This window comes from Falco rusticolus, chromosome 6 (assembly GCF_015220075.1).
Source record: "Falco rusticolus isolate bFalRus1 chromosome 6, bFalRus1.pri, whole genome shotgun sequence".
In the NCBI taxonomy this organism is placed as follows: Eukaryota; Metazoa; Chordata; class Aves; order Falconiformes; family Falconidae; genus Falco; species Falco rusticolus.
The window spans coordinates 185,340-201,957 of record NC_051192.1 but is presented as its reverse complement, the minus strand read 5'-3'; the positions used below and the strand labels follow the sequence as shown (position 1 = coordinate 201,957).

At 38.9% G+C, this 16,618-nt stretch overlaps 1 protein-coding gene across 1 annotated transcript in view; it reads right to left on the bottom strand.

Annotated features, from left to right (window-relative positions):
- SOS1 (SOS Ras/Rac guanine nucleotide exchange factor 1) overlaps positions 1–16,618 on the bottom strand; it is a 51,976-nt gene that overhangs the window by 11,759 nt on the left and 23,599 nt on the right. Inside the window, 2 exon segments of the mRNA XM_037393179.1 lie at positions 4,781–5,436; positions 6,413–6,540. Of these exon segments, the coding sequence (XP_037249076.1) occupies positions 4,781–5,436; positions 6,413–6,540 (784 nt within the window).

The window sequence follows — 16,618 nt, the reverse complement described above, 5'->3', positions numbered from 1 at the left end:
CTAGTAAACAACTTTAGTTTTGACAACAATCAGGACAAGAGAGCTCAAAAACAGGGCAAGTAACTGCGTTGGATAAAAAGGCTCTCAAGGAGCATGTTTTCCCTAAAGGTCCAACTGATAACCAGTTGTGGTGGTTAAGGCAGGCTAGGTATTTTTTCAGCCGAGAGCTATACTTTGAAGTTATATTACTTCACTTCAAAAAGTCAACAGATTTCATTTAAATTACTAGTTACATATCAGTTCATTTAAAATATTCAAATGCATTTTAAAAACAATCAGATATTCAAAACAGAAAACCAAAGCGTCTCCCTTAATTATAAAAGCAAACCCATTTGTTTTCAAGTATGAGGAAATGCAGTGACAGCATGCTGGCACTGCAGAGCTTACTAGAAACAAGGACAACATCGTTATCACTGAACAAAAACTAATGAGTGGGTTGCAATAGCTTTGCATAATAAATCCATACTTTAAAAACAAACCCCAAATGGTAATTTTTCTAACACAGAGTGGCTGAAAAGGAGCACACAGGACTTGAAGGAGGAGTTCCTATAGACTGTAATGAAGAAAAACGCACCGGCATTATATGACCTAACACTACATTAAGCCATTAGACTTGTTTCCTGGAATATGTATGTTTTTTAAGAGCTTTTTAAAAATCCTCTTTAACTATTACCAGCATCTTGTCCATCTGAATGCACATTCTAACTTTTTAGATCCTATTCAGCTCTTCATTTGGGCAACAGTTTAATGTGTCAGATTACAATGCATTACACATAATGCAGCATTTCCTCGCATTTCTGTTGTATGTTAATTCTCTTTTCTTCAACAACTGGCTATTCTGCTTTACCATCCCTATGTCCTCCATTACACCATTTTCCTTATCATAAACCTCTCCCACCTCTCCTTGAAACTGTACGTCTAAAATCCTTTTCAAAGGTAAAACTCTGAATCCTTTTGCACGAAGAATGTCATCCCTGTCCCATCATCCTCATCACGAAAACACAATTTTTGTTGTCCTAAAAACAAGTATAGAAGTAAGCCACAGTAATTCATTTTTCACAGCTTGCACTCTGTACACAGCATAGACCCAAAATTAACCTTTTCAGATCACTGCAAGCTGAGTCACAGATATTGTTATTTACAGGTAGGGTCAGTGTTAAATCACGATACATACTGAATTTCAATGAAGTAGATCAGAAAATCAAACCTAACCCTGTTATCTTACTAGCAAAATCTGTAACTCAAAATAGTGTACACTATACGAGCAAGCGCTAAAAAAATGCAGACAACAACTAGTTAGTCAGGATGTCTGCTCATGTGATAATTCTCTCTGCAATACAGCCCAATTTGAAAGCTAAAAAAGAACATAACCTGTTCTACAAGGATTATAAATAATCACCCTTGAATTCCTTAAGAAAGGAAACGGACACTATGAGACGCACAAGCACTCTCAACTATCAAAGTTTTAAAAATAGAAGAGCATTGCCCTATAGACAAAAAAAAACCAAACCACAACTTTCAAATCTTGGTGCCACCTAACTCAGCTGCTCTTGAACAAGAGTCAGGAAAGGAGGAGATAATGAACACAGAAACACACTAAAGCAAGTAAACCACACAGAATATGCACATAGGGTCAGAATCTGAACTCTAATGGAAGAGCAGTTTCTCTCACATAAAAATATATCGAACGCTGCTCTCTGAGAGGAGATTTCTCCCTATTTTGCTGCTCTGCCACAGGTGGTTTGGACAGACTGCCACACTTGCAGGAGGTGGCTGCCAGGGTTCTCTCCCTGTCCTAGCTCTCACCGTGGCTGGATGCCTCCTACCCCAGAAGCACTGCTTGTTAGAGCTAGGTTACCGGGCTTCCCTGTTACATGATGAAAAAGAGAAATATTTCAGCTGATAAGCTGGTTTGTGCATTGTCAGGGAGGTGAGAGAAGAAAAATTAAAAGCCCCAACCCCCGTATCTACAAATGAGATGGGCTGTGTGTATCTTCACAGATGACAAAAAGTTGAGACCTGATTGACTACCGCCTGAACACAGCCCATATACTCTTCAATATGCAACCACCTAAACTGCTCTTCAGCTACTTGCAACAAATTGCTACCACCTCTGCAATTATATCCGTAATTATTCCTTATAGTATTTGACCTACAAAGATAAAAATCTAGAAAAGAGTCACAGCTATGGTAAATACTATCTTTGGACTGCCAGATCAAGGGCTGCCATGCCATAACAGTCACACTGTGTTTGAAAGAAGTCACATCAGAAAAGTAAGGGCTTGCTGTTCTGGCATACGAACATAAAGTCAGTAAATACTTTTAAGATAACAATCATGCATACACAGTCCTATGTGGGGCAAGAAAGCATTTCTACAGTCTGTAAATGTTTGGCTAGACATCACCAGAGTACTCATCTTCACATGCCTCTAAGCAAAACCAGAAGCCTTGAACTCAGCTGATCTGTGTCCGAAAGAAGAGCTAAAGGGTTATCATAGAAAGTTGTCTCATATAACGCAACAGAACACTGAATGATTTACATAGTAAATGGACCTTGCTTCCTGTATAACAGAGTATTTTTGGCTGAGTCACTATATCTCTATTTCTTTGACCCTCTGGAAAAGACAGCACAGAATGGTTAGAACGGTGACATTTTTCCTCATAGAAAACCAATGATAAAACAGAAGGTATAGAACGAAAGATAAGAGTGTTGAGAAATGACACGCAACCTAGCAATTCAGTATCAGGTCCATGTATATTGCACAAAGATCTTTAAGGCTACAAAGGCAGGCTAAATACATCACTATTTATGTATGAATGATATTTATATGATTTTATATATATATATGATACCTACTCCTGTTGGAGCAAAGAGCTCCTGCTGCCTTCTTTTAGGGATATGGTTTAGTGGTGCACTTGGCAGTGCCAGGTTCAGTTGGACTCTATGATCTTAAAGGTCTTTTCTAACCTAAACAATACCGTGAATCTAGGACAACCATTTTTATTCTTTTGGCCAAAGTCTTTCAGCCTGTCTCACAGTACCCACATTCTCAGTTTTGTCATACAATAGTTTGGTTAATGTCACACATACCTACAACATTCGGTTTCAAGCAATCTACTTAAATAAGGGCTGTTATAAGCAGGGGTTTAAATGGCTGTGGACGAAGGTGCATCTAATCAATCAATCTGAATACTTCCTTGATGTCTACATGCCAGAAAGGCCAAAAAGACATGCAGATGCAAAAAAGCCACACATGAGACATTTCAATAAGCCACACGATCCTTAAACAGACCTTTCTGTTTTATGGAACTGGAGAATGTAGTTTGTGGCTCCCTGGACAGAGGCAACGTGTGGAGGGCACTGCTAACACCTGGAGCAACGCCAAGGCTATGGCACCAAAGTCCCAGTATGTATGGGAAGGGCAATTCTCAACGGCGTGAAAGTTAGCCAAAGCAAAGCAAAGCAAATGTTCACAAGGGCACTAATAAATCTGAAGTACTATTTTTGCTAATTCTCTGCCAAATACAATGCTAGCTTTAAAAAAAAAATAAAATTATATAAATTGTTTAACTTCCCAAACCACAAGAATGTGTCATAAATTATGCCTGTAAAATTCAAAACCAAGAGCTAGAAGTTTATAGTTACAAGAACATGAACACAGGCACTTTTGTGCCTGGTAAAAAACTGCCAGTGTGATATTGCACTTGGGTTTCTAATAATGCTAGGAAAGCTCAACTGAAGGAAATGTGAGAATAGTAATAGAAGTAATGGAGTAAACAGATGTATTTAAAAGCACTTTAAAAACAAACAAAGGTACTAAACTACACTAACTACATTCTGCTTACTCCCCGCTTCTTCCAAACAAATATTCCTGGTCTGTGCAGGGTATCCAGTACTGAGCTGCAGAAGAACAATTTAGGATAAGGAGAGTGTAAAGAGTAAAAGGAAAGAAAAAATAAACAAAAGGCAGTTTAATATGAGAAGCACTAATACCAAGATGGATGAAGTTTTAGAATAACTGACATACCGGTAGAATAAAAAAAACCCCAAACAAACAACAAAACCAGCCCCAAATCCAAACTAAAACCCAAGCCCATGCTTTTTCAGCACAGCTTATGAATGTCCTGGGAAATTAGCGAGAAAAACTCTATATACTAATGTTGGACCAGATGATCACAGAAATGCCTGTGATGTATTTTCAACACAAACAGAAATCCAAAGTCAAAAGTCCTCAAATCAAATCCCCACTGAAATTCTGACTAAGAAGTTCGGAGGCCAAATTATGCAGGTGACTGCTTCCAGCTGGTATTCAGTCTTTTCATTACTTGCCAGCATGGACAAAGGTAAGAGTTAATGGAGTACAATTTGTTAACTGAAAACACTGGGCTCATAATTCTTTCCCACAATGCTGGCAGCTTCACATGCCACCCAGCTTTGGAGAGGGAAGGTAATTCTTGTAGCCTGGGGCATACAGGAAAAAGTATTGTCTAGAGCTAAATTCCTGCAGGCCCCCACCTCCCCATCCTCTGTAAGAGAATAAACTTATCCACATGTATATCCCACTACATTTAGCCAAACAGGTTTCATATTTTTAACTGCTACAGCGGTGCATATTTAGATCTCAAAATCTTAATTCAAAAAGCATGTTAGAATATGGCACTGCAAAGCATATTTGCTTTCTACACACATTAATTATTTTGCTGCATGTATTTAATGCATAAAAAGAAGCATGAACTAGTCACCACCTTGAGTTTTGGCTATATAAATGATGTGCCTCACCTGCATACATGTGGTAAGTCAGCCTCTCAATGAGCTTGACAACAGTTCCTGCCTTGATGATGGGGATTCCAGATTTGGGCTGCATGTTTTCTTCAAACACAATATTCTCTTCAGAGTCAGGTTCTGCAAATCTGTAAAGTTCAGGATTTGGAAATCTCATCTGCTCCTCTTTTTCCTCCTGCAACATTGTTACATCCAACATCCTTTCCAGCGTGCTTCTATACTGCAAAGATATCAATGCTGCCATCCAGTTGTTTTTCTCTTCAGCTGATTTAGCAGCAAAAATAACACTGTTCTCATCTTTTAAGATGATTTCAAAAGCATGTCTGTACTCATTAGTGTCGTCTTTATCGTTGATTTGTACCTTTCGCATGAAGAACTTTTCTTTTAGACGATATTCTGCATTGCTAGCACCAGGAAGTCTTGGCTGGCCATGATTTGACTTACAGCAAATCATCAAGCCATCAAACAGAAATATGTGTCTCTCATGCTTTGCTCCTACACGTGTGAGTGTTCCTTCCATGATGAACTCGTTACAGCATTGTCCAATGTCCTTACCCTCCCAACCATCAATGTTTTTCTGGATTTCATTCATTTTCTTAATTGCTAGCTGTTTCCCCTTCATTTGCTGAGTATAGAATCGGCATGCAGATTCACTTCAGTGAAGGATGGGAGAAAGGCAGCCTATTAGTATACATGTATTTAAAAACCACAACCACTATTAATAGCAAAAAACACAAGATCATCTTTCTGAGTGGTGAGAATTCCACTGAGAATGCAACTTCAGCACTCAATATCAGCACCATTGCAAGCCTTGACTAATGTTTCTCTTAAGTACCTCATCTGATAAATCTTATCTTCTATGCAACAAATGTTTTGCCTAAACACAGGCAACCAGAAACAGGCAAGCCATTAGCACTTCTTAGCCTAACAAACCACTTATTTCCATAGCCGATAAAACAATTTAGACTGAATTTGAAAGAAGCATATCAGAGAAAGTAAGCTGTTAAATGTGCTCATGTCCAAGCCTAAGACTACATTTCACAGCACAGAGCTTTCTTTGCAAAGAAAATACTGAAACAATTTTAAGAGCAAAAGTAAAAATTTTAACACATTTAAACTTCTGCACAAATACTAGCATTAAATCAAACAGCAGATTGCATAATCCAAGAACTCACTACAACAGTGCAACAAAGTACTAGTTATCTATGCATCTATTTCTATTATCCAGTGGTAATTTTAACTAGCCGTTGCTCAAAAAAGTTGCTCAAAAAACTCCTCAGGTTAATTAGTTTCATATTCAAGAACGCTCCCTTCATCACACAGAAAACCCCTTTAACAACATTTTTAGGTAGCTATTAATATTATCTGAGCATAATTAACCCACAAATGCCATAACTTTCTACTTACCAGTGAATTCTCAGAACGTCTCAACTACCAGTATGCAAGGACACACAGAAATCAGAACGGTTTTAAAACAATAACAAATTATCTTGGCTTTGATGTCACTTCCTCTGAAAAAGCAGGCTTGTCACAAACTATTTTGTTCATTGTTTACTAAAAGAGGAAACTGGGAGCCCTGGATTTATAGCAAAGCAGAGTAGAAAGCAGGAAAAATGGAAACATGTTTACCTAAGCCTTCGTTTTGCAAGACTTTTGGAGCATATCCGTTCCATACTGCTTTGAAGATTTAGTAGGGCGGTTATTGCTTGCTTTAAGCACTCTTTATCCTCCTCATCCTCACTTTTTTCTTCCAATTGCTGCGAACATTGAAAGTCAAACACAAAAAGTGTTACAAGCATTTTGCTATGTGCAAATCCATCAGTTTGGCCTAAGAAGAAGAAATCCAACCATCTGCTGATTTTGCATGCTCCTACTTGTTACCTTGCCTGACACAAGCAAGAGAGACACAATCATCTGCTAAGAGCTTAATTTCAGCAAAACAGCAGCAGTCACTAGTCTCCCAGATAGGGAAGCACTCAGGCACACATTATTTACCTCAAAACTAGTTTGATTTACCTTACCTCTCCAAAAAAAGAACCTATTAGAGGTGTTAAATCTTAAGATGAACAAGTGAGGATGAGATCCCCATACATACTGTTCTTACAGCACTGTGTCAAAACTGTGGGAAGCCTGTACATTTGTAACATGTATAAACGCTCCTGGAACAGGCAAGCTGGACCAAAAGCTAAGCAAAACTCCTTCACTGCATTTATAAACAGATTAAAAGGGCTCTCACTTCTTTAACAACAGTCTAACCAATATTTCAGGCTGGAAGGGGCCCTGAAGATTATTTTATCCAACCTCCAGCTCAACTGCAGAGCCAACACAGACCAGGATGCCTAGGGCCATACTGAATTTTGAACTGCTCTCAGGATGGAAAGGCCACAACCTTTCTGGACAATCTTTCCCAAAGTCTGTAACCCCTCATGGCAAGATTTTTTTTTTCCTAACAGCTTATCAGGATTTCCCTTATTCACTTTTCATAGTGAAATATGTGGAAGCACTACGTAGCTGCAAGAAGTATTTCTGTCTTCCCCATCCACAGTCAAAGACAGCAGGAAGGCTTCCCCTACTCCTCAGTCTTCTCTCCAGAATGAGTAACCCCACTCCCCCAGCTTTTCCTTCAACACATTCTGCATTCCCCATGCCATCTCCTCATGCCCTTCCAGTGGGCTTATTTCAGTACAGCAGTATCAACAGGACGCCCTGGCTGGATGCAGTTCTCCTGATGCAGCCCTGTCAGTACCGCACAGGGGCCTGCTGGCAACACACTTGCTAGTACAGCAACACAGGCCTCCACTGCTGCAAGCTGTTCTGATGGCTTGCATTCAGCTTGTCATCACCAGGACTTTTTTCCCCCGAGAAAAAAAACCCAAACCAAAAGGAAGAAACAATAACCAGACGGACGGTGGGAAGAAGTGAATGTTCTTCATTCATGGAGGGACTGCCTTGCTGTTCATCAGAAAGCACCAGCGCATCCAACTATGGCCAGCTTGTAAAACCAGGGTACAGAAGTCCCTAAGTACACAGCCATATTAATGCCTTCATATACTAGCGCAATTCTTTTTAAAGGACAACAAAAATATAATAGCTATAAACTAAAACTAGACGAGAAGGTTTAATACTAATATTTTGTGCCTAACTACCACTTAGACGTAAGTTTTATAAAACACAATCTGCCATGTTTTTATTCCAAGGTATTTAAGATTTTCATCTTAAATCTTCGTTTAGGCATTAACATGTTTCATATTCTAGTTAGTGAAAAAATTGTTGACTAGAGCTGTGGCTTATACATAAAACAGAGATAAAAACCAGTCACAGGATTATGCATGCTTCAGACTATTACATATCAAGAACGGGCTCCATGCAATTGAAAGATTTATTTTGACAGAGGCAGTAAAAGCAAAGTGGCAGGCTGACACAGACCAGAATAGGACACCCCTTGGAAACAGTACAATCGTGCCATCTGCTTCCGGTGTGAAGCACAAGTGACATCCTCCAAAATCCAACTGAACACAATATATCAATGGGTCACAGAATAGCATTAATTTTTTTCCTGACTAATTAGTCCATGCAATAGCTGTCAATCACAAAGGCTACTTTACTTGTGTTTTCAGCCATAAGGACAGCTGCAAGGCTTATTCTAGGCAGCTTTGGTTCATGTACTGTCATGCTCTTGGCCTAAGTGGCATTACGTGTGTGCCTACTTGTGTAACCACCACTAAAATTAGGGCTGATAATGCACACATCAGGCATTACTTCCCAAAAGGTCTCAGGCAGAAGATATCACTCCAAGAAGGAACAGACTACCCTTGTCAAGAAGGAACAGACTACCCTTGTCAAGAAGGAACAGACTACCCTTGTCAAGAAGGAACAGACTACCCTTGTCATGTCTCTGTACTCTCCAGATTTAACACAGAAGTATCATCTTCCCTTCGATTCCGCTGTGTGAATCATACAGGTTTAGAGAGGACTTCACATGAATGAGGCAGGTGCAGCACTGCTGGCGGGAGTTCTGAAACAAAGCTAAGAGAAACATGTAACTGCCTCTAAAATTTTGCAACTTTCCTGAATAAGAGTTCAAAGGAGGCACTGTGCCTTATGCACTGCCTCTCATGATGGAAGTTGGCAAAGAGTCTGGCTGGATGTCCCATCATCTCCCAGCAGCTACCCTTCAGCAACGGCCAGGACTGCTTTAGCCTAGTCTCCTTGAAAACAAGCATTATTAGATACTACAATCTTCTGCCATTTGCTTATAAGGGTACCACAGGAGACAGGGTAAGACAAAAGGCATGTAAAATACAGGACCAAAAAAAAAATAATTAAAATTAGGCTTAACATGCAACAAAGCTTATGAAATTATTTCCCTATTTTTAACACCATTTATATAACCTAAAACTTCAAGTCAAAGTAACACAGATGCATGGTGCCTAGCATAAGGCAGAACAAGAATGGCTCATATCCCAAAAGATCTAATTGATAAAAAGTTTTTGAAATTTGGAAAAATCTCACAAGAAACCTATGCAAATGTAGGCTCATGTGTATAATGGGAGCGCTAAACCAGGCAGACAGAAAACCAAACCCCTATAAAGTAACCAGGAATGCTCTCAATGTGCTACCTTATCAACTCAAATACCTGGAAAAACAAGTGACTCCCTGTACATTCTCTTCAGAAACATACTGGTACAGGTTAACATTCATTACTGCAAAGCATTCTGCTCCTGTGTTGAGTTTATAAAATGTTTTTTAAGCAATTTCTCCTGTTGCAAAATTTTTTGTTGCAAAAATTCTGGTATTCATTAGAGAAGTCCATGTCCAAAGGCAAAAGGCATATTTGCATGCAGTGCTGGAGAGAAAGCAATTGTTTATTACTAACATTTCCCCATCAGGATCCATAAGAAGTAACCCATATTTCCAACCATATATACCAGAGGTCCTCAAACTACAGCCCGCAGGCCAGATACGCCCCCCCAGAGTCCTCAATCTGGCCCCCGGTATTTACAGGACCCCCCCGCCCCCCCCGCCAGGGGTTGGGGGCGGAAACCAAGCAGCCGCAGATGAGTCCCTGCCACTTCATCCGCGCCAGCCCCCTGGTTAAAAAGTTTGAGGATCCCTGATACTGGACTTTGATTTAGTTTGTATGTAAGTACTTATGGTCCGAATTAACATTTAGAAAGCTGTACATAGAAACATACATGTTAAGTGTAACATCCACATGAACGGCAAATCAGACAGTGCTGCGAACTACTATGAAGACACTTCTCTGCACACAGAAAAGGACTTTATACAATGTTAGAATGTAAAATTTCAATTACCATAAACTGTTATCAAAACCAGTTTTAGTCAGAACGGAGCTTAAATCACAGCAACGACTTCGTGTTACACTGTCCTCAGGCAGTTTGGAAGAGGAGGTTATGGGAAGTGAAATAGCATCACTGGAAACAGCCAAGTTTCTCTGCAAATCCCAGGAACCCTTCTATAGCTGTGCAGTGCCCCCTAATGAACGAATTGGGTAGATGCTAAATAAAAGCGTGTTTTGTTTTGTTGTTGGTTTTTTTGGTTTGTTTTTTTTTTTTTTTTTAATTTGTATTTAAGTGTCCTGTGAAGAATACTGTGTTATTACAGGAAGAAGGTGCAGTTTTCTGATTATCTTAGTATTACGGTCATTTTGGTTTTAATACGCTTATGAGAAATATTGGTTTGCGATGACTATAATGATTCACAATACTATAGGTGCAGTATCCCGGTCATTCAAGGAAAACAAATTTGTAAAACGGTCCACTAAGGGAAGTTTCTAATTAAAAAAAAAAACAAACCCACACCAAAAATTAGTCTACTTTCTAGGCCACAAGCTCTTAAGAGATACAGAGAAGTGGAAGACAAGGTATTTTGTTCTCTCTGTTGCGTAACACAAGGATTAGGTATTTATAAAACCAGAAAATTCCAAACAGATACAAAAGAAATCCTCCTCAGTGCAAAATTAGGCTATGGTAGTCCTCCTCTTATGCAGTCAGAGGAGCATTTATCTAGAAAAACAGTGATAGAAAATATTTATACTTATGAGAATACACAGATACAACAATACTAGTATGTGTCATGATTGATATAATAATCTTGCACTTCAGGGCCCACATCACAATGTAGACTTCTGTCTTCCTAGAAGATTATTCTAAATCTAACCACTGAAATCTGTGAACTGCAGGTTCCCCAATTCATCTGGGAGAAGAGAACACAAATCTGCTTTTCTACACAACACAACAGCATATGGGAGGCAGGGAAATCACAATTGAATTTGCTTAACTTAAGCTTAACTCAGGAACATTTGGTTGTTCTAGGTGCTAACGATACCTCCTGCCCCTCAAAACATTAATCCAGAACTGCAGTGCATAAGTGGTCCCACATTACAAGTGGAAGCTGCACACAACACTACTTAGAACTATGAGCTTGAACTAGTAGGGCTGCTTCAGAGAATCCTCTTCAAAACCCATGTAATTTCTTCACATGTCCTAAAGCCCCCAGCAAGGCAACAAAGCACTTGGACAGCTGGCAGAGCAAGCCTGATCTGTGGTGTGGCCTAGCTACCTGCTTTGTAGAGAAATCCTACTGGCAAGCAGTGTTCATGAGAACTTGGAGGTGCACTGCCACCAGTTACTCCAGCTTGTGTTCTAATGCCTCACTGTCTTCTTCAACGTATTTCTGAGAATGGGGTACCTACCAAAAGGCAATCCTGAAACGAGCTATTTTATGATCAAGAATATAAATGAACAGGGTTTCTCCTCACAAATGCAGGCAGGCAGGCCTGCTGGCACTTTGCCATAAAACCACCCTGGAAGCTAGCTCAATAGCATTGAGCTGCCCAAGAGCTCTTTCTGACTTTTTGCAATTCCTCCAAAGAAAACCAACCACCTCACCTCAAAGCAGCAGTATGCTGGGGAAAAACGTGCTCTCCTATCCAGAGGCTTTAATTTTTAGAAAGCATCATGAAATCATCTGGAACAGCAAATGGAGACAACTGCAGGGAACGCTTCTGGAAAATGCTAACAGTCCAAAAGGCACTTCACACTTGAAGCTTAAAGGAAACTCCTTGTCCCATACTTCTGGGCATATACACAGCTTTAATGCACTGAAATTTCAAAAGTCATTTTGTTTTCATATAAACCCAATCTTGACCCAGAGCAGTAAAAATACGCATACTTTTATGTAACTATTTATTTAGATTTACATTACAGCAGGCATGTTACCTGCATTAAGAGTGGAACAGAACTTAATATATTATTACTGAAGTAATGGTAAAAAATGTTTTCCCCACTCAGTTTAACTATGCCTTCTCAGTTTAATTTTAAGAAGTTACATTAAATCACAATGTTACATAAAGCATGTCATGTATCAAACCTCAGATATCAGGCAATTAATTACAAAAAGCCTCCAGCATTCCATATATGAAATCTGTTTCAGAAATAAATCACACTACTCCAAAGTAAATGCCATTTTTCAAATCAAGATAGACACTGAGGAAAAGTCAGGAAGAGCTATTCAGAACTACACACCACACAGAAGTCTGTCAATTGATGTTTCACCAATTCAGAAGTTTTCCACAACAGGTTTCTTATGTGGCCAATTTGCCACCTGCATTCCTGTAAGTATAGCCTGTCAAGAGACTATTTCAGATTAGGTCTGCTCAAGTGCTACTGCAGCCTGCCAGATATTTCACCTGGTGTCTGCTCAGCAGGACAGAGGGTATTTTTGCTCTCAGTTTCTGCAGCTGTGGACAGATTCATGTATGCAAGCGATTCTCATTGAGCTTACACAATCAACATCTCCACCAAGGAACAGATACAAAAAGTTTTGTTTTCAAATAAGTTCCTTGATGTTCTTATAAAACCATTTCATAAACACTCAAGACTTTCTGTAGGCTACTAGCTGCCATATGTGCATTTTATATGCCCAAATTCCATTACTAGGGAAATGGCTACTTTGTTTACAGGAGGTCTTGTCTTCTCAAACTATGGAAAACCCATTTGCTCTGCATTCTTCAAAAATATGGCTGGGGTTTTCTTGTTTGTTTTGCATATGCTGATGTCTCTTCTGGAGCAGATTCATTACCTTTCTGCAACAAACGTATAAGTTCATACATCCTTCCAGAGCCTTCATGCTCTGAAATGCTCTTCTTTCTTACTGTCAGCTCCGTTTGTCTCATCATTATTAGCTGACCTGCAGAATACGTTAGAAATTTAAAATTAATCATTAAGTTGATAACATTTAGTTAGATCAGTATTTGAAGTATCACAAAATATTTACCTATGTGCTTCCACACTTGTAACTGAGGTCTTCCATTTTCTTCCTCCAAATTTTCCATGATAGTAAAGACAATTCATTTGAAAACATTTTCCCTTTCTCTTTTGTAATTCCAAAGTGGATTAAAATCCACTTTTAGTGCTTCAACACAATTCAAGTCTAGTCTTTGCCAGCCAAGTTTGCAAGGCCAAAAGCTCAACTGGATAGCACCTCTATGTTTAGCTAGAAAAGTATGGATTTTTCAATGCTATGTAAGATAAATTCACAATTTCAGAGATCATTCTGGCAAGCAACAGCAGAACCCTGTTGATTTTAAGAGGAACCCTGTTGATTAAGAAAAAAAAAACCAGCAGAGGAAATGAAGGATGACAAGCAGAATGCTATCTGTAGACTTGGTCTACAGAAACCATGAATGCAGCTTCTTGTTTTATTTGTTTGTTATTACCTACATCTTTCCAATGATTTCCACTGAAGATATCAAAGTATGGACAGACAACACAGACCTCCACTGCTATAAGAGCAAACAGAGAAAGCACGCTGGTAGTGGGACTAAATCCACAGCTCCACACCCAGAAACATTTCCACTGAAGAAATCAAGCATATAAAAGTCTCAGCCATAGCGCTACCTCTCCCCAAAGATCTCCCTTTTGTACAGAAGGTGACAGGAATGGAGGCAGGAGAAGAGGACACAGAAATATACTACTCAATTTATTAAAAGACGATCCATCAATATGAGTGTACCAGGGACTATACCATGACCACCACAGTCACAAATACTAATGTCATCCTATAGGAGATGAAAATCTCCCCTACAATCAGCTTCTTAACTTCCAAACCTCAATGGACTCTGTCGAACCTCTTATTTGGGGGGGGAGAAGGAACAAAATTTCTCCAAGCTCCTGTAGCACCGATCTATTTTCACGAGAGCTTGGTCTTGGGTGTTCAGCATAAACTGCTGCCATGTAAGCTGAAGAGTTACCTACCATCATCATCAGTCACTGAAAACCAGGAACCAATCACCAGCCCCAGAGAACAGTCTGCCCCAGTACAGCTCTCCCAATTCCCACAGTACTGGGAAGAATTTGCCCTGCAGGTATTCCTAGAAAATGCATCAGGAAAAAGGACTCTGGAACCCTACAGTTAAAACACATATGTGAAGTCAAAAGTCAGAGTTCAGTTGGTGCTTCATTTGATTCCCCAGAAAGGATGTCTAGATAAGAACAGTGGGGCCCTGTACCATCCTACTCCCTGCTTCAAGGGACTGAAGGACAGTGTTTTTCATCCAGCAGCAGACAGACTATAACATAGCTCAAGTGTCACTGAGGACCATAAGCAAAGTGGAAGGAGGACTTTCTTACTTTTACTTTTGGTAGACTTTATCCAGCTTTTGCAGAAAAAGTTTAGTGGCGTAACAGAAAAAATATTCTCCAAGGTAATTCTCATCAGAAAATTCCCTGAAAAGAAACATCTGCTTCTCAAAAGCCCAGATATATCCTGTGTAACAAGAAAAAACTTACAGGACAGAACACACATCCCCATCACAACTTCGTAACACATGACATCAACCATTGACAAATGAATTGATACACATGCACACATATGTCTCTGATGCAGACACATAGGAAATAAATCAACAAGCACCACAGCTAGAAGGAAAACATTAAATACATTCTGAATAATTTTTTCAATTTAAGAGTTACCTCAGAAAGCCCAATTAGTTAGATTAACAATAACCAAGTTTGTGGAAGAAGTGCACACACACACGACGATTTTGTTTCCCCTACTGCCTTCCCTTTGGCTGCCAAATGCATGGCAGACCAGATATAAACCCACTAGTATTTAAAGGAGAAAAGCAAGTGTTGTCAATCAAATCACACAAGCAAGAAAGAAATACGGAATCTCATTTACCTGGCTGTATCACCTCCAACTTCTACCATAAGGCACAACTTCTGTACCTTTAGAACATTGCAGTTGTTACATGAGCCTTCATAGCTTAACTGTATGAAGAAGCTACTTCAATTTTTCACCTACTGTCACATTCTAAGAAATCTCTTCTTAGACTTGAGACCAATTTTTACATCACCCCAGCTTCTTCTCCCAAGAAACACTCAAATATGCTTTGCAGTCCTTACCACACACTAGCAACCATTGGGTCAAGCTACACTGCCTCCAGCAGATAGGCCTTCATCTGTCACAGAGACATAATATTGCACATTATGGGTGCAAAAAAAACCCAGTCATCCTGATCTGCAGTTGCATATACAAATGGATGTAAACCAGTAATACTTTCGCTTTTACTTTTATTTCAAAACAGTATTGTACATACAAGTTACTGCATTTGGAACGAAGCGTACCAAAGTGATTTCATAAAATAAACCTTTGCTGACACTAAGTAAATGCCTTCTTAAAATAATTCATAGCTAGACATAGCTAGTCTGAATCTGTGACATTATGATTTTTATAATAATTGAAAAAGACTAAGAATCAACTAAAGCAAGAGAACCTGTTAATTACAGTGCCCGTACTAAATACAGGCAACACAGTGTTTTGAGATGAAGTTTTAAAAAAATTAAACATTGATTTTAATTTTTAAAAAAATTTTAATAAATAAAAAAATAACCCCAGTTACAGATGGGATCACAAACCAACTTCATTAAATTTGTTACACTCCAGATCCTGAGCCTGGCTGAAACAAACCTGAGAACCAAAGTGAAGTCAATGCCCAAAATAGCTTGGGATGCATTGCCCAACACAACACACAGCACAAGACTTACAGGATCAACCTAAAGATACTCTAGTCCTAAACTACTAACATTCCACCACCCTGTGCCTTCTCCAGCAACAAATGTAACAAATTTAATACCATCAGGTTAGGAAAGGGTGGTTTCTTATCTTGGAAGACCATGTCAAGCCATCATTTTTATATATTTAAGTTACATTAGCATAGTGAAAGAGGAAGACAAAAAAATTTTGATTAAGGATTGTTTCTACTTGAGCTGAATTGCCAGTCACCAAATAGCGGCAAGTTATTTATCGTCTAAGAACAAAATTTGAAAAAAATAAATATAACACTTTTATTTCACAACAAGTGTATGCTTGGAATTTAAGATCACTATTAGGTAGAATTCCAACTAAGAAAATATTTGCAAAAAGACAAGTTTCTATTCATAAGTCACGGAAGCCAAGTCCACACTTGGTTTAAAAAAAAAATAAAAATAGCTCTCCTGTTTTCCAGAACTTATATTATTTTATATAAGCAAAGTTTTATATGCTTTGAGCCATTCCTACTTGAAAAAAAAAAGTAATCTATTTCCTCAAAGAAACGAAAGAGTACCACACATGCACACAAGTTTACAGCATCTGAAAGAGTGCCCAATTAAAGTCTTGTAAACTTTTTAGTTACTTAAGGTCATAAATAACTGCACGGTTTGTACCACCCTACCTTTCACTTAAGATTTCACATTTCTATTCACAGAACTATGACTTAAAAAAGCCCATTCATACTATCTGCAAATTCACAGAAAAGCAGAGTCTTGTATA